The sequence below is a fragment of the Delphinapterus leucas genome, chromosome 3 (assembly GCF_059928025.1).
Source record: "Delphinapterus leucas isolate spDelLeu-1000000601 "Yukka" chromosome 3, BTC_Dleu_Yukka2, whole genome shotgun sequence".
In the NCBI taxonomy this organism is placed as follows: Eukaryota; Metazoa; Chordata; class Mammalia; order Artiodactyla; family Monodontidae; genus Delphinapterus; species Delphinapterus leucas.
This window is the reverse complement of record NC_143131.1, coordinates 65,101,345-65,119,715: the sequence shown is the minus strand read 5'-3', so window position 1 is coordinate 65,119,715 and position 18,371 is coordinate 65,101,345. Positions and strand designations below refer to the sequence as shown.

At 38.0% G+C, this 18,371-nt stretch overlaps 1 protein-coding gene across 1 annotated transcript; it reads right to left on the bottom strand.

The window, feature by feature from the left end:
• Positions 1 to 12,420: 12,420 nt before the first annotated feature.
• Positions 12,421 to 18,042, bottom strand: SPZ1 (spermatogenic leucine zipper 1). Its single transcript, XM_089909072.1, has one exon. It carries the CDS (start codon positions 16,006 to 16,008, stop codon positions 14,857 to 14,859), a length of 1,152 nt encoding a protein of 383 aa, XP_089765198.1. The 5' UTR covers positions 16,009 to 18,042; the 3' UTR covers positions 12,421 to 14,856.
• Positions 18,043 to 18,371: the final 329 nt, after the last annotated feature.

The following is an 18,371-nucleotide window of genomic DNA, read 5'->3' as shown; positions in this document are numbered from 1 at the left end:
GCTGGACACCCCCACGCTGGGGAACCTGACATGGGGCTCAGAACCCTCAATCCTGTGAGAGAATCTCTGCAATATGTGTTTGTGGGTCGCCAACCCAGGGGGTGTAGGATTTGATTATATCAAGAGAATGATCCTTCATGGGCTTGCCTGGTGGCGCAGTGGTTGAGAGTCCGCCTGCCAGTGCAGCGGACACGGGCTCGTGCCCCGGTCCAGGAAGATCCCACGTGCCGCGCAGCGGCTGGGCCCGTGAGCCATGGCCGCTGGGCCTGCACGTCCGGAGCCTGTGCTCTGCAACGGGAGAGGCCACAACAATGAGAGACCCGGGTCCCAAAAAAAAAAAAAAAAAGAGTGTGACCCTTCCACCCGTCTTGTTGTTGTTCCTTCTTTATGTCTTTTGATGTAGAGTATCTTTTCTGGTAGGTTTCACACCTTTTCAACGGTGGTTGTTCTCTGCAAATGGTTGTGATTTTGGTGTGCTCTTGAGAGGAGGTGAGCTCAGGGTCTTTCTGTTCCTCCATCTTGGCTGCTCTCCCTGTACTATTTTATGGAGCATCTGAACTGAATGCTTGAAAGCTGAGTACCAAGACACTCACCCTTGGACCCAAAATGGCACAGTTACTACCAGGCTTATAAGAAATCTATAGAGAACAGCCAACTGCTGTTGAGCTAATTCTCCTGACAGTCACCTCTTAACACTGAAGCCGGGAAAAGTAGTGAAATTCAAATCAGTTATCTTTTCTTCAATAAATATATTTTGTGAGAGAGAAGGATGAAAAAAGTGACTAAAATAGTGCTTCCTTGGTGGCGCAGTGGTTGAGAGTCCGCCTGCCGATGCAGGGGACACGGGTTCGTGCCCCGGTCCGGGAAGATCCCACATGCCGCGGAGCGGCTGGGCCCGTGAGCCATGGCCGCTGAGCCTGCGCGTCCGAAGTCTGTGCTCCACAATGGGAGAGGCCGCAGCAGTGAGAGGCCCCCGTACCGCAAAAAAAAAAAAAAGTGACTAAAATAAACTTTGAGTTATACGAATTAAACTAGACATGTTATTTTTAAAAATCAACTGGAGTTAGCCTATTGTTTGCTCATCCCCACCACTACAAAGATAGATCATATTTCTCAGGACAGAGAAAGAGAGTTTTAAGCTTCTTTCAGGCCTTGGAAGGCAATAGGAAACTACAGGGACCACCCAGTGGTAGGGAACCAGAGAACAGGGGCCTGTCCTGAAGTCAGTAGGAAGAATAAGGTGAGACTCATGCCCGAAGCTGCCTGGAGCCTCAGGGCCCAAAAAGCAGTAGCTGGGACCAGGCTTTATAGCAGCACTGCAGAGTCTTCAACGCAATGACAACGATGCAACCACTGAGGACAAAGAGCCAGTCCTAACCCATTTTCTGAGAGGCAGGAGCCCAGAATTCTTGTGTAATCCTGGGGAGCGAAAGGAGTCCTCAGATAACTGAGGTTGACTTTCCCCCTCCTCAAAGTAGATACATTTGATTTAGGGAAGTAAGTGTTTGTGACTTTTTGTACCCTACCATTTAGTGCCCATTAAGTATGGAATTTAATCTCTCAATAAAGAAGACTGAAAAAGAGCAGGAATACTTCCCTTTATAAGAACATCCCCAATGACCTTTATTAGTACTTTCTGCTCCTTGGGTGTTGTAGCCAGTAATCTTTAATTTATTCCTTCAGATCAAGAATAGACTCTAAGAGGCACTAGCTGTATTTTTTCTCCATATTGTATAATTTGTCTTAATATTGATTTCATCCCATCTTCATTGGATAAATAAATCTCAATAGAGACGCATGGCTTTTCAGGTGCTTACAATATAAATTAAACAAAAAAAATCTGACAAACAGGTTAAAGAAAAGTATGCACTAAATGGAAAAATGGAACCTTTCTGTCTATGCCTCTCCTCTTACAGGGTGACTGCAACAGGTGCTCAGTTTACAGAGGGACTTAGCTTATTTTGGACCTCATTCCCTCCTTGGCATTTTCTCCTTATTTATGATTCTCTCTCTCTCTCTCTCTTTTTTTTTTTTTGGTGGGGGGGGCATGCTGCGTGGATTTTGGGATCCTAGTTCCCTGACCAGGGATCAAACCCGGGCCCTCCGGCAGTGAGAGCATGGAGTCCTAACCATTGGACTGCCAGGGAATTCCCTATATGATCATCTCTTTATCAGTGTCCTTTTAATGCCAAGAGCTCCTAAGCAGGCCATCTGGGCTTTAGTTATCTTGATGACACTAAATTTCCTCATACACTTTTTTCCCAAAATGGGGCTTTCATTCTTAGCTTTTTATCTGTTTTTGCAGTTTTGATGATGGCCTATATCCCCATTAAGTCCATTTATGAATTTTTCCTATTGTCTCTTATTTCAAGAGGTCTTCCAATGGAGGCATTGGAAGACCTCTTGGAATAAGTATAACTTTTCTAATTTAGTACACACTGGCTCAACAGACTCTATTCAGCCTCAAACCGAAGGACTGTCTTTAGACCAGCAAGGTTTTTTTTTTTTAATATCTTTATTGGAGTATAATTGCTTTACAATGGTGCATTAGTTTCTGCTCTATAACAAAGTGAAACAGCTATATGTATACATATATCCCCATACCTCCATCCTCTTGCGTCTCCCTCCCACCCTCCCTATCCCGCCCCTCTAGGTGGTCACAAAGCACTGAGCTGATCTCCCTGTGCTATGTGGCTGCTCCCCATTAGCTATCTATTTTACATTTTGTAGTGTATATATGTCCATGCCACTCTCTCACTTCGTTCCAGCTTACCCTTCCCCCTCCCTGTGTCCTCAAGTCCATTCTCTATGTCTGTGTCTTTATTCCTGTCCTACCAGCAAGTCCTTGAAAGCAGAGAAAGTATTTTCACCTGAAAAGCACTGGTGGTGATCACATTTGCTATTTGCATAATCTTTGCCCATAAAGCTGAAAGCAAAGGCTCTTCCGTGAACCCTCTTCCTCCCCTTCCTCTTCTGTAGGAAAGAGCTGTTGGCCCTTACTGTCTGCCTCCATTTCCTCCAGTTAGGATTCCACCCCATTACTCCACTGAACTGCTCTTACGGCTGTTGTTAAGTCACAGTGACCAAATTGCTAAATTCAATGGACGTTTACAGTTCTCATTTTATGTGGTCTCTCAGCATTTGATACAATTGACCATGCTCTCCTTTAAGCACTCTCTTCCTTTGGTTCTGTGGCATCACACTGACCTGAAGCCTTCTTCAAGACTCCCTTGAACCCCCTTCTTCAATCAGATTATTAGATGCTGGAGTTCCTCAAAGCTCTGTACTAAGTCCTCCTTTCCAGATAACACTAACCTAGATGATCACATCCACTACCATGGTTTAATGACCGCTTATATACTGATGACACCCAAAGCCATATCTTGGGCAATGTCCAGCAGACAGTTGGATTCAGGATCTCGAGTTCAGAAGAAACTCAAGATCTCTTATCCAGCTGTCGGCTGGACATTGTCAAGAACTATGAATGGTCTGAGATTTTACCCTACTTTCAAGCGAACTAGTTAACCTGTCACAGTTTCACAGGTGCTGGCTGAAGACATGAGACTCCTGGGTCAGAAATAAAGGGCTTTATTACTCATAGCAGAGGCAGCATGAACCTCATATTTCCATCTGTTCCTTTGTTCCCCAAGATCCCATGGGGGTGGTAGAGAGAAAGAATCAGATAGATTCTGCACATGTAATCGATTTATGTCCCAGTTGAGGAAATTTGAATTTAGGAAATCCCAATCTTTAAAAGTTGCTAATAGCTAACCTACCCAACCTTTGCCCTGGAGGGAAACACTATCTTCATTATCCTAGACAGCAAACATACCTGCTGTTTGTCCTGGAGGGAAATGCTATTTGAATCTTGCGAGGCTGTTTGCTATACAAACATCCTTGAACAGGTGATTCAGTAAAAAGCTGCCACAAGACCACAAAAATCCAAGATGAATTGCTCTCAAAACATCTTTCTGTCTCTCTGTTTCTTTAACATATACCTTACCTAAGGCCTGGTGCAAAATAGGTGCTTAATAAAAATTTGTTGACTAATATGCCTACATATTTCCATTTTAAATGTAGACATATAGAACTTTCACTTATGGAATTATTTTCTTTTCAAATATATGTCCTCAGTTGTTTGTGCATTGTGGGAAACAGCAAAGAAACAGAAATTTCACATCCAAAGGCTGACTCATTATATTTCTTTCCAAACCTGTTTCACCTCCTAGCTTAGTGAATGGAACCCAGGGCTGAAGTTGGAAACTTAGGTCTTATCTTTAGCTCCTTCCTTTTCCTTACCCTCACTCTTCCAACTGCACATATCCTCACCAAGTCATACTGAATATATAGCCCATGAGATATGGAATCTCATATTCATCCCTACTTTTTGGCCCTGCTATATCTATTCTTTAGTTTAAGCAGTCTTTTTAAGGGTTTGAGGTGGGGTGTCTGGGTTAATGCAGGCTTGGGTACTAATGAGATCACATAAGAAGAGATTAGAGCTAAGAACAGAACCCTAAGGAAAGTCAGTGCATAAGGAGCAGGATCAAAGGTGTCAAGGGCCACATAGACCACAAATAAAAAAATGATTGCAAAATGCCTATGGATTCAACAATAAGAAAAAAAAACAGCAAGAATTCCAGTGTAAGGAAGGGAGATGACACCAGAAAATAGTTGATAAGAAGTCTGTGTAAGGGGGGTCTACTTGGAGGAAAGAGTGTGAGAGCTGATGTTCTTTAAAAATTTTTCCCAGAATTCTATCTTCAGTACGCTACAAGAAGACTTAGTAGCTTTCGTGTAAGGCTTATTCTTGTTATATTCTTGTACTCACAAGATCCTGCCATACAGATAGTTTTATTGATAAAATTAAATAATAGGGCAATAATCTCAACTGAAATATTGAATATAATAAAATTATAATTTAATAATATTTCCTAACATTCTTTAAATATTAGGAAAACATTATGAAAAATAATGTCCTTCAATACTTAATAAAAAGAAAAGTTTACCAGTTGCTGTACAGCAATCATATATTCAGGTTATGATTTTGGTATTATAGGGAATTTTCAAAAGTCTCAAATCAATAATCTAAGCTCCCACCTCAAAAAGCTAGAAAAATAAGAGCAAGAATAAACCCAAAGCAAGCAGAAGATAGGAAATAATGAAGAGCAGAAATCAAAGAAATTGAAAAGAGAAAAATTCAATGAAACAAAAAACTGGTTCTTTGAAAGTATCAATAAAATTGACAAACCTCTAGTAAGACCAACAGGGAAAAAAACAGAGAAGACACAAATTTTCAATATCAGGAATGGGACAAGGGATATCACTGCAAACCTTAGAGATGTCAAAAGAATAATTAAGAGGATAATACAAACAACTCTACACATGTAAGTTTGACAACTTAGATGAAATGGATTAATTCCTCAAAAAACACGAACTACCACAACTCACTCAATATGAAATAGAGCATATGAATAGCATTATAACTATTAAAGAAATTGAATTCATAATTTAAAATCTTCCCCATAAGACTCTAGGCCCAAATAATTTCACTGGAGAATTCTACCAAATGTTTAAAGCAGAATTAACATCAATTGTACACAATCTCTTCCAGAAATTAGAAGAGAAAGGAACACTTCCCAATTCATTTTATAAAGCCAGTATTACCTTAATACTGAAACCAGACAAAGACAGTACAAAAAAGAAAACAAAATACCAATATCCCTTATGAATATAAACAAAAATTCTTATCAAAATATTATCAAATATAATTCAGTAATATTAAAAAAAATCCCATGACCAACTGAGTTTATTTCAGGGATGCAAGGCAAGTTCAATATTCAAAAATCAATCTATGTAATCCACCATATTAACAGGCGAGTTTTTTTTTTTTTGCGGTACGCGGGGCTCTCAGTGTTGTGGCCTCTCCCGTTGCGGAGCACAGGCTCCAGACGCACAGGCTCAGTGGCCATGGCTCACGGGCCCAGCCGTTCCGCGGCATGTGGGATCTTCCCAGACCAGGGCACGAACCTGTGTCCCCTAGCATCGGCAGGCGGACTCTCAACCACTGCGCCACCAGGGAAGTCCTAACAGGCGAATTTTAAAAAATCACATAGTCATTTCAACTGATGCAGAAAAAGCATTTGACAATATTCAATATTTATTCCTGTTAAGGACCCTCAGGACCCTGGGGATAGACGGGGACTTCCCTCCTTGATAAAGAATATCTACAAAACTCTACAACTAACCTCATATTTGGTGGCAAAAGGCTGAATGCTTTCCCACAAGTTTGTGTCTTCCAAGACACAGCTGCCTATGAGGAGGAGCCAAGCCCAGCCTGGCAACAAAATAAAGGTATTTTTAAAAGCTCATAACAAGGCAAAACTCCTATGTTAATAATAAATGCATGAACTCAGAAGATTTCAAGGCTGAAACAGAACTAATGACTGGACGTTAGCTAAGAACATTATACTGTCTACTAGTTGCTTTTCATAATTAAGAATTATAGGGGACTTCCCTGGCAGTCAAGTGGTTAAGACTTTGCTTTCCACTGCTGGGGTGCAAGTTTGATCCCTGGTTGGGGAGCTAAGATCCCACATGCCTCGCAGCCAAAACACCAGAACATAAAACAGAAGCAATATTGTAACAAATTCAATAAAGACTTAAAAAAAGTTATAGGCATATTTGGGTGTATGCATGTTAGAGGTGCCAATGTCCTCTTTTTAAAAATAATTTTCACCAATGAACTTGGTGTTCAGAAGACACTATCAGAACATCTAATTATGGTCATAACTGACAGCAATATATTTGGAATACGATGACTGGTTAAAGTTGCCATTCTCTTTTCTTCCTCAGAGGATTGTCCCTTTTAAAAAAGTGAGTTAAAAATATGTTAGAATATTAGATAATGGGACTTCCCTGGTGGTCCCGTGGTAAAGAATCCACCTTCCAATACAGAGGATGAGGGTTCGATTCCTGGTCAGGGAACTAAAAGCCACATGCCATGGGGCAACTAAGCCCCCGTGCCACAACTACTGAGCTCTCATGCATCAATGAAAGAACCCGCGTGCCCCAACTACAGAGCCCAGGCGCTCTGGAGCCCGCATGCCACAACTAGAGAGAGAAAATCCACACACCACAGCTAGAGAGAAGCCCGCACGCCATAATGAAGAGCCTGCACCGCAATGAAAGATCCTGCATGCCTCAATGAAGATCCTGCATGCTGCAACTAAGACCCAATGCAGCCAAAAAAAAAAATAATAAAGAAAATAAAAGAATAGTAGATAGTATTTTACTGTTGACAGAAATATATAAGAAAAACAATGAAAAATGATAACATTATAAAAATACTTGTGTAAACACTATGTTTATTTAAGATATGTAAAACTTTAGGTGGTTAGTTTTATTAAAATTCTTAGATTAATAAGAAAATATGCTTCTTTTGATTAGATATTGTAATTGATATCAGCCCAGAGTTCTGACCAAAGATGTCAAAAACCATCTCTGCATGCTGATACATGTAAATTTAGTTCATTTTAATTTCTATACTATTACTTTTCAAAATATAGCCCAATTTAATTATTCTTTACTGATAGATTAAGGTTTATTTCCCACAATACTGCAATGTTGCAAAGAATATTACTGTACAGTCTACTTTTGCTCATGTGCAAGAGTTTCTACAGAGTTTCTAAGTAAAATTGCTGGGCTATAAGTATATTTTCATTATAAGTTTTTTCCTATGAAATATATCAAACACACAAAGGACAGCATATGATGTCTATGTATAACTTAAAAAATAAGACTTAAAGTCATAGCAGTGTATCTACTGACCTGCTTAATAATGTTTTGGTTATAAAGGAAATAATATAAAAATATTTTTTAAAACTAAAATTAATAATAATGAAAGCATTTCCTATGAACATTTATGATCTACATCCACAGTATGTACAGGGAAATTTATAGCTTTTAATATTTTTTTTGAGGAAACAATAAGGGTTGAAAATAAACACAGCAAGGGTTCAACTCAAGAAATTGAAAAAGCACAACAAAACACTAAAAAAAGGGGGGGCATCAAAATAAGGACAGAAATTATTGAAATGGAATAAAAAAATAATGAAGAAGATTAACAAACCCAAATCCAGTTTTTGGAAAAGACTAATTGGTAGATCAAGAAAAAGGGTAAAGATACAAATAAACAAAATAGGATATGTCCCCAGAAAAGTCTGAGAATTACTAAATGGTACGTTTCTCTTAAATTAAAAAAAAAATTCTTAAAATAAAAATAGAATGCAAATATCAGCACCTACTTCCTCGTAAGATGAAGCTTCATAACAGACCAGTGCCAACCAAAATGCTGTACAGTATGCTTCCCTGTGAGAGAAGACTTAATTAAATATGGATTAGTGGTTAGTGGTTTCTTCGAGAAAACTGTAATTGTTAGAAAAGAACACTCAACTGACTGTGACACTCCTATGATGAATCTTTGTCTGAGGCCTTATTTGTGTTAAGAAACATTTTAAACATTACTTTCTACATTGATCAGGTTTGTGGGAGAACATTTTAAAAATAATAATGATGATTGCATGATGATGATAAATCCACTCCTCTACTTCACTTTGATCTGGTGTACCTTTCTCCTTTATGTAAAATTACCTTTCTTTTTTACTTTCAAAATATCAATGACCCCAACTCCTGGATATCTTGTATACCTGGATTATTTGCTATTGTTCCCTTCCTTTTGGGACATGCTTGCTTCTGGTTAGTTTCTAATTCTCTCATCTAATCTGTTCCTACTCCTCAGAGAGCAATAAGACATTAGCTGAGAGAGCCAGAGAATCTTTGACCATTGGTCCCTGGTCCAAAAGAAAGTTACTATCTCCACCTTGTATCTCCACTCCTCCATCTCTGTACCTTGTAAAAGGAACAGATGAGTTAGGACCCAGACGAGTTAGGATCCAGAATCACCTCCATCTTTGTGCAATGCTTCTTTCATTATACTATCCTTACTTTTTTTAATATAAAGCTTCTCATAGTTTTCTTATTGGAAAGATTAAAAAGTGCCCCCAAAGCATAGACATGGAAAAAGGAATGAAAATATCCATAATTGCAGAATCCTTGGACAACCAACCTAAATACATTGATGAATCTCTCTGTCTAGATCCAATTCAGAGATTAAAGAAAGAAATATGAAAGATAAGAAATTAAAGAAATTTAGAAGACTTTTATCCATGATATAGGTAAGGATTTCTTAAATAAAACATAGCCACAATTAAAAGGGAAAAGTTTAATTAACTGGGCTACATTGAAATTAATAACTTCAGTTCAACTACCAAATGTAAAATAGATAGCTAGTGGGAAACAGCCGCATAACACAGGGAGATCAGCTTGGTGCTTTGTGACCATCTAGAGGGGTGGGATAGGGAGGGTGGGACGGAGATGCAAGAGGGAGGAGATATGGGGATATAAGTATATGTATAGCTGATTCACTTTGTTGTACAGCAGAAACTAACACAACAGTGTAAAGCAATTATACTCCAATAAAGATGTTAAAAAAAAAAAAAAGAACTTCAGTTCACCAAAAGAAACCACAAAAAAGTAAAAAAGCCAAGCCGCAGAGTGGGAGAGAATGTTTGCAACTCATAATTGTCACAGGACTAGTGTTCAGAATAGATAAAAAACTCCTATAAATCAATAATTTGAAGCAAAAGATAGGCACTTCATGAAAAGTGAAACACAAATGATTAACAAACATAAAAAGTTGACTAAACTCAGTAATCAAGGAAATGCAAATTAAAGCCACCAAGAGGTACTATTACATAACCATCGAATTAAAAAGTCTGACAATACTAAATTTAAGTGCGACTATAGGGCAATAGAAACACTCTTACAGTAATGAATGGCACGTAAATTGGTACAACCACTTTAGAAAACAGTATGATGTGACCCAAGGGGTGGTTACATAGATTTTTAATTTTTAATCATTTGTTAAGTTGTACATATAAGTTTTATGTGTTTTTCTGTATATTTGTCATATTTCATAATTTTTTAAACAGTTAAAAGGTAGTAAATAAACTCATATTTTGATCTGAATGGAAACCAAATTTTAAACAATAATATTTGGCTCATGGAATATATTTTAAAGGGGAAACAAGGTACTTATTTTTACTAAAATATCACTATTATAAAGAACTTTAAAAAAAAATCTGTGGAACTGCTATGGCTTGATGGGGAAAACTTTTAGGGATCCAAGTACTTTGAAATCAAGAATCTAGTTCATTACTGTGAAGAATTTATTGGGGAAAATTTATTTGACAAAGAAGTTTGTATGGGTTTTCCCTTCTTCCTAAGAGGATTATCCAAAAATATATATCTTGAAAGTTACTATTGCTGTTGGACAGAAGTATACTGACGATAGGGCTGGACATCTACAAGTTTCAAAAACAGTTTGATTTTTATTGGAATTTGACCCTCAGGTATGAGAAAATGTAGGGTTAAAGAACTCTGGACTAGGTCAATACTAATTATTGTTCCAGATTTTCACTAATTTCACACCTTGGCTTTTCACTGCCAACAAGTGATGGCCTAAAGATCCTTCCATGTATAAAATGCCATGATACTTCTCCAAATAAATTTACATTAACTAAAAGTATATAATAGATTGTTATCCACTGGAACCCACATGAAACACCTTTAAAAATGCCTTTTCAGAAATTTTCATTTTCATGTTTAGGAATTGGATAAAAAATATATATATGACCTTGTGGTAGAAGAACAATGTTACCACACATATAAAATCTTAAAGTCAATACCAAATCTAGAGGGTCTGATATAGCAGAGATCACTTGCTGTATCTGACAATTAAAAAGCTGTAATTTATTTTAGCAAAAATTTTTTTCTTGGTAACATGTAGCACATATTTGGTAAAGTATAGAATGAACTGCACAATGTTTTGTTAACCAAGATGGCTGGAAAATAGAATAGAGTAGATGGTAGTTTCCATTAGAGGGAAAGGCAAATGGAAAAAATATGTGATTCTTTTAGTAGCCCCAATACTGTTTAACTGGGAATCTTTTTCTTTTACTAAGGGCTATAACAGGAAAATTTTGTCTCTTAGATAATTTATAAAGTGATACATATTCCAGACATGAGAAAGAAATGTTTATGGAGTAGGGAGCAATATTTCAAATTGCATATTTCGTACTTCCAACATATGAAAATTTCTCATGCCCTATGCTTCATTCATAATAGAACCTGTGGTGGAGATTGTGATTGTCTTTGTTGGGTTTTTAATATTCATCTCTCTTTTATCCTGAATGCACACGTGAGGTTTTTTAATCAGAGACAGATTATTATTACTTACATAATAATGATTGTGCTAGTTCCCCTTGCTCCAATTCTTACCCCTGGAGAGAGATGAGAACCAGATGTCACCCTACATGCAACAGGGCCTGTAATATAAGGGAGGAATGATGAGAAAAGGAATCCAGGCTTTTATGTAGAAAAGAAAGGCAGCTGTCCTTCTCTCCCTCTAAAAGGAGGGAGGAAAAAAACCCTCTGGATCCTGGGTTCTCACTATAACCCTTTTATAATGTATTGGGTTGGCCCAAAAGTTCCTTTGGGTTTTTCTGTAACATTTTATGGAGAAACACAAATGAACTTTTTGGCCAATCCAGTAAATCTCTCCAGGGGTTATATAAGTCCAGTGTCTCCAGCTTTATAACCCAGAGGAGTCTCCCAATCCCAGGCCTCACCCCCAATTTAAAATGTTAACACACATCTCTAAAGTTAGGTAAGTCTTTTGAACACTCATTATCTATACGGTTGGAAAATATCTTCTAGAGCTTGCTTGTAGTCCAGGATCTCAAGTTTCCATAAAATTTGCTTAGAATGCCCTAACTGTGCAGAAACAAAAATATTTTCTCTCCACCTCACAGGGTTCCAAAAGTAATTCTTCTTCTGCCTGGTCAACATGGTTATCCAGCTAAAAACCTCAGTTCCCAGTTGCTTTCAGGTAGGTGTGGCCTTGTGACTGAGTTCTCACCAATGGAAATTTTACTTCTGGGTATGGTGCAACATCAATCTAAAGTTGAAACTATGACTACCTTGAGTTTGTATTGTGTGCAACAGATGTTGCATATTGCAGTGTTTCTCTCAAAAACTTGAAAATCCTGCAGTTCTCTTGTTTGTTGTGGTACCAGGGGAACATTAGTGCACAGACGAGGAACTAGAAAGTTAGCCCCTTAACATTTGACAGATAAATGACACTGACAGAATTTGTTAGGTAATGCATATGAACAAGCTGAAATACAAGAAGTGATTGTTTCGTTCAACTATGCTGTAGTTTCTCATTTCATTCATTTAGCATCTCCTATGTGAAATTCCTGTTTGGAAATGGAAAAAGACAAAGTCTGAGGCTAGAGGGGACACTCATTTTCTTGAATATAAAAAAGTGAGGGTTAGTTATATAACCAAATGGGCTTTTTCAACAAATGAGAAATGAGTTACTAATTCTCTCAGTTTTCCTCTACGTGAGAATTTATTGATTTCACCTTCATTCCTAAAGGATATTTTCACTGGGTAAATAATTCTGGGTTGACATTTCTTTCAGTTCTTGAAAAATTTTCATTTCCTTCTAGCCCCTGAGGTTTCTGATGGGAAAGTCACTGTCATTTGGATCATTGTTCCCCTACATTGAATGAGTCTTTTCTCTGTAACTGCTTTCAAGATTTTCACTTTGTCTTTAGGTTTCAGAAATTTGATTATGAATGCCTTGAACTTCTTTGAATTTATACTATTTGAAGTTCACTGAGTTTCTTGAATCTGTAGGTTTATGCCTTTCACTAAATTTAGAGAATTTTCAGCCATTTTTTTCGATGAATACTTTTTCAGCCCACATTCTACCTTTTTTGGGGGGACTCTGATGACACCAGTGTTAGATCTATTTTTATTCCAAGTGTCTTGAGACTGTGGGTTTTTTTCAGCCTATTTTTTCTGTTGGTCAGAATGGGTAATTTCTATTTCTCTATCTTCATGTTGATGGAATCTTTCCTCTGACATCAACATTCTACTACTGAGCACATTCATTGAGTTTATTTTACAAATTATATTTTCCATTTCTACAATTTCCATTTGTTTCTTCTTTATATTTTCTGTTTCTTTGCTGAGAATTTCTACTATTCTTGTTTTTTCAAGTGTGCTTGTAATTGTTCAATGAAGCATTTTTATAATGACTGCTTTAAATTTCTTGTCAGATAATTCCAACATCTGTGCCATCCCATTGTTGGCACTTGTTGATTGTCTTTTCTCATTCAAGTTGAGATTTTCCTGATTCTTGATATGATGAGTGAGTTTTCTATGTTTTCTGGACATTTGGGGCATTGTGCTTTGAGACCCTGGATCCTAGCTAAATCTTCTCTTTTAGCAGGCTTTGGCTATGCTGTGCCAGCAGGGGGAGGGTATAGAAATCTAGGCTACTTATGTGGCCTTCACTGACATTTTACTCTGCTGGGAGAAGGGGCTCAGGGAGGAGCACCTTGTTACCATCAGGTGGGAGTGGAACTCCAAGGCCCCTTCTCTGACACCTCTGTATGTACCACCCTAGAAGAAAGAAGGAGGAGTGCTTCATTACTCCCAGGCAAGTGTGAAAGTCTAGTGTCTCTGCTCAGTATTTGCTGATGGGGCTGAGAGTGGAGGCATGGCATTTTTTATGCAGTTTGGCCAGAGTAGGGCAGTTTTTTAAAAAGGTTTCTGTCTTGCCAGACTGTTTCCTCATCCCTTAGCAAGAGAACGCAGGCTTGTGGGGGTGGGTGCATGTGCATTTTTTGTCTAAATGCATTGGCATTTCTGGGTTATCGGCTCCCAGCATATATAAGAGACAAAAAGGAAACTCAGGGAACTTAACACTATGCTGTTCTTTAAGTCTCAACGTCCCTGGCCAGTACATCTCCTTATCTCCATCTTTCAGGGTCTTCTTACATTCATTTTATACATAATGTCCAGGGTTTTTAGCTTATCTAATGGAGGAATAGGGAGAAAGAATTCTGCTCCATCTTTTCTGGAACCAAAAAGTTCAGCTCACTTAACAGAAGATACTGTTTTTTCCCTGAATAACTCTACTGCCCCCACCTGGAGTAATGAGAGGAATTTTTCCAGCACAGAACAAAATCTAGACACACATCTATTCTTCTAAAGAAGTCAAGGTGTCCTTCCCCAAGGGCCTCTGCTGCCTGGTATGCCCACCATTTACTAGTTGAGGAGCAAGAGAGGAATATTAGTAACAGTAGATCCAGGGAATAGGGAGATTTATGAGAAGAGAAAAACTGTTTAGGGGTGGCTCATCAGCTTTTTATTTTTTTTAACTCAACTACTGCCCACACTTCAGTGGATAATATCAATAAATAGGAAAAGGAATATGCGTTTGAAAAGGGAGCTTTAAAGGTTCACAGTTAAAGTGTTATACACTTTTTTCCCCAGAACTTCCTCCCCAAGGTAATGATTAAATAAAGAAAGAAAAAAAACCCTTTCCTTTGTTTGTTGTGGTTTTTATTTAGATCTTTACTTATTTGGACCTGTAAATTCTCACTTTTGGTTTAAGTGTCATAGGATCTCTATCTAATAACTACAAAAACAGATTGTAAAGATGACAAATGTGACCAAAAGTTGACACTGATAGTCATTAAAGACCAAACTTACCTGACCACTGAGGTAATGAATAATGTTAAATGTTAATCTTCTTGTTCTATAGCTATTTCTTGGTTGAACCGAAAGGTCTATCCTAGGTTTGATGATTGACATGCCTGGAGCTGGATATACTGTAGTTTTTTAAAGAACTGCCTTTTCTTCTACTTTTGGTATTTTCTAACTTAGGCTGCTGGCTGGCCTCTTTTTTCCTACAGGAGCTCTTCTTGCAATATGAGTATTGAACAAATTATTACGAGCTTTCCTTTTATGACAAACATCCAGGCTTCTATAGAATTGGTCTCCTTTTTGAAACATTTCTTGCATGTTTTGCTTATGTATTTTGACCTTCTCTGCCTCTGATAGCTTCTGTTCTTTCTTGTTCTGCTCATAGTTTATCTGAATTGGCTCCCCTTGTAGAGGTCCCTCTTTCTGATGATGGAATTCCTTGAGAAGCTCTACCCTCTGCTCTAAGATTTGGCATTCATTCTCCAGCAAAGCTGCAATCAAATGCAGTGAGTATGTGTCTTGTTTCAGTTTCCTCGCTTGTTCTTCCAGCTCATGCTTAGCTGACACCCCATTATTCGTTTGAGTTGGGGAATGGGTGCCATTATTTTCAAGAGTTTTGATGTCTGTCTGAGATTTCTGATAGGATTTTATTAGTTCACTGAGCTCAGTATGTTGCACACTCCAGTGTATTGCTTCCTGTAGTAACTGCTCCATGTTGTACCTCAGTTTGATATTTTCTTCTTGGACAAGAGGGAATCTGTACTTTGCTTTTTCCTTACTTAGTTGAGTTTCATGAAGGGCTCTTTTTTCTTCTGAACAGTTTACCAAATCCGTTGCACAACCTTGCATGGTGTCCTTGGAGTTTTGGTTTTCCAACATCATCTCCTGTTTCTTTGAATTCTGTTCTTTCCCTAAGTCCCAACTAGCAAGCAGCTTTTCCAATAGTACTTTATTTATTTTATCAAGTTCTCTGATTTTTTCTTTAAGTTCTGTCACATTCTCAGAGATATTGGTTTCCTCAAAAGATTCTTTTGTTTCTATGACCTTCTCTTCATAACTTGTCATATGTTTAACAATATCTTTAATTTCTTTTAAGATGTTTTCAAACTTCTTTGCAATTCGCTGTTCAGTTGCTTCATGGTCACTGTTTTTTAGGGAAGGGAGAGAACTGCAAGAAACAGGGGGAAGTGATCCAATTTCAAATAAGGCAGTGATAATCCTAGGATCCAAAGACTCTTCATTGAGATCAGGAGACTTAAGCGTTTTGGAGAGGGTGGGCACTTGCATCTCAGACTGAATTAGTAGGGCTGATGACCAGGGCATGAGCAAAGCAGAAAACCTTAGAGATTCCAGGAAGGGAAGGTGGTGGTCCTCTGTGCAAATGGGTAGAGAATGTGGAACTAAGCAGAACTCAGAGACCAGAGTTAAGGTCTGAAACCAGGAAGATGATGTTTAGGTGGAAGGTAACATCTTACACAACTTAGGGGGAAGGAGGGTGGGAAAGGGGACCAGGAGCTAGGGCTCCATCTCTCCTCCTCCAGGCTTCTGGTGTTTATTCCTTGATCCTGGAAACCAGGTCTTTATTCTGTCACTGAACCATTGTGGCCTGTCCCCAGATTCTGTTTCCTTTGAGTCACAATAGAAACCTCTTAAATTCCCACCCGGTGACTCAAAACCTAAAGCTACTCCCCACTCCAGAAAGATCTCTACACCAGTCCTTCCCTTCCTTACTTTTCTAGGTTTTTATTCATCTCATTCAGTGACTTTCATATTTATCATATTCATTGACTTTCCCCTCATCCCCACCATACACAACATGTTGTCAACTGTGGGATGTTTTTCTAACACTTAAGTGCATGGCTGAGAGAAGTCATCCCTGGTGAGGGTCCCCATTCTTTCATAGCACCTGGAGCCCTTATTGGCCCCATTCTAGGAGAGATGCTACTGCAAAAGAAAGTCATCCTTACAAAATAGAACCCAAAAAATGCTGCAATCTTTCTGTGATTTTAGGGAAATAACATCAGGAATTGCTCCATTAAAAAATATGCTAATGCAGTAAGAGAATGTCTGAATGGTTTCTTAACAACACAATTACAAATTGAGACTTTTCTTGGCTTGGAATGCAGGCATCCTTTTTTTTTTTTTTTTCTTCAATAAATGTTTACTTACTTATTTGGCTGAGCCAGGTCTTAGTTGCAGCACGTGGGATCTTCATTGCCGCATGCAGGATCTTTAGTTGCGATATGTGGGCTCTTAGTTCCCCGACCAGGAATCAAACCCAGGCCCCCTGGATTGGGAGCATGGAGTCTTAGCCACTGGACCACCAGGATGCCCTGAATTCAGGCATCCTTTAGGACAAGCTTGGTAAGCTTGCTCCTGAATCATTTACATCAGGGGATATAAAAGTTTAATTACTCTTTACAAGAACTTGTTTAAAATGGCATAATTTACCTAAAGTATTTGAAACAATTAAATCCTATAGTGGCTTATAGAAAAGTAATTGAAGAGTATTAAACCAAGTGTACTCTTGTCTCTTTGTCCTTAGGAGTCAGGGCCTTAAGAATATTAATTTCAACCAAAGAAAACATTCCTTAGGTGAGACTTTTTCTTGGCCTTCAAAATCTTGCTAGCAGGCACTTTACTAACTAGAAGTTTGCTTCTAATCTTAAGGGAAAAACTCATTATCCAGCAGTTTTTTGGTTTTTTTTTCCTTAGAGAAGAGAAATTTACATTTTTTTTCTTTCACAGCTCCCAACTCACTTTGACTTTAGTTTCCCTGAGTGTCATGCTCATCTTCCAGCCAGCTGGGCTCAGAGCCATCACCTCATGACCATCCACAGATGCAGTTGTGCTGATCTTGCTTTTTACTTGAAGAAGGAGCACTTTTCTGACCCACACACAATGATACCACAGAGGCTAGAGATTGCCCTTATGCTTTAAATCCATCTCATAAGGTCCAACTTTGATTGATATTTTGGTTTTTCCCTTTGACTCAACCCATCATTTAAGATACTTTTTAAATCTCCAGGACAAGGAAACTTTTTTTTTCCTGATTTGGTAATTAATTTCTAGCTTTATTGTGTTGTAATCAGAAAATATAATATTTCTACTTTTGAAATTGATATTTTCTCTTTGGCCTAATAGATTAACAATGTTCATGGATGTTTTATGGATACTTGAAAGAAACTGAATTCTCTATTTTCTTCTTGTGCTTGCAGTTTTTTTAATGCTTTTGGACATAAATCTGATATTACCCTGTCTTTGATTTTTCTGGAAACTGGTTTGAAGGTAGCTTGGTCAAGATACCATGAGAATTCTCTTTTTATCAAAAGGGGATTTAAATATTTCCTTCCTCCTTACAAATACAATGAATTTCAAATAAAATTTCTGTTAATTTTACTGAAATTTGAGTTTACTGTAGATACTGAAAAGCCACCAGAGTAGTCTTCTTTTCTTTATTGACCCGTAAGCCCAGTGGGTAATTATGAATGTTAAACACATTTGGATTGTCTTACAATTGCTATGTACTAAGTGTCCTTAGCTTAATGACTTAAAAAAAAAAAAAAGAAATGTGAAAAAAAAGAGCAAAAAGCTCTTAGAGAGAAAACATGCATAGACTTTTCTCTCTTTTTAAAACCAGTTTGTCTTAACAAGAATAGAAATCATATCAAAGGGTACATGATATC

Coding starts and splice junctions, on each gene's coding strand:
- SPZ1 (XM_089909072.1), bottom strand. CDS start 16,008: ATGCCCTGGTCATCAGCCCTACTAATTCAGTCTGAGATGCAAGTGCCC.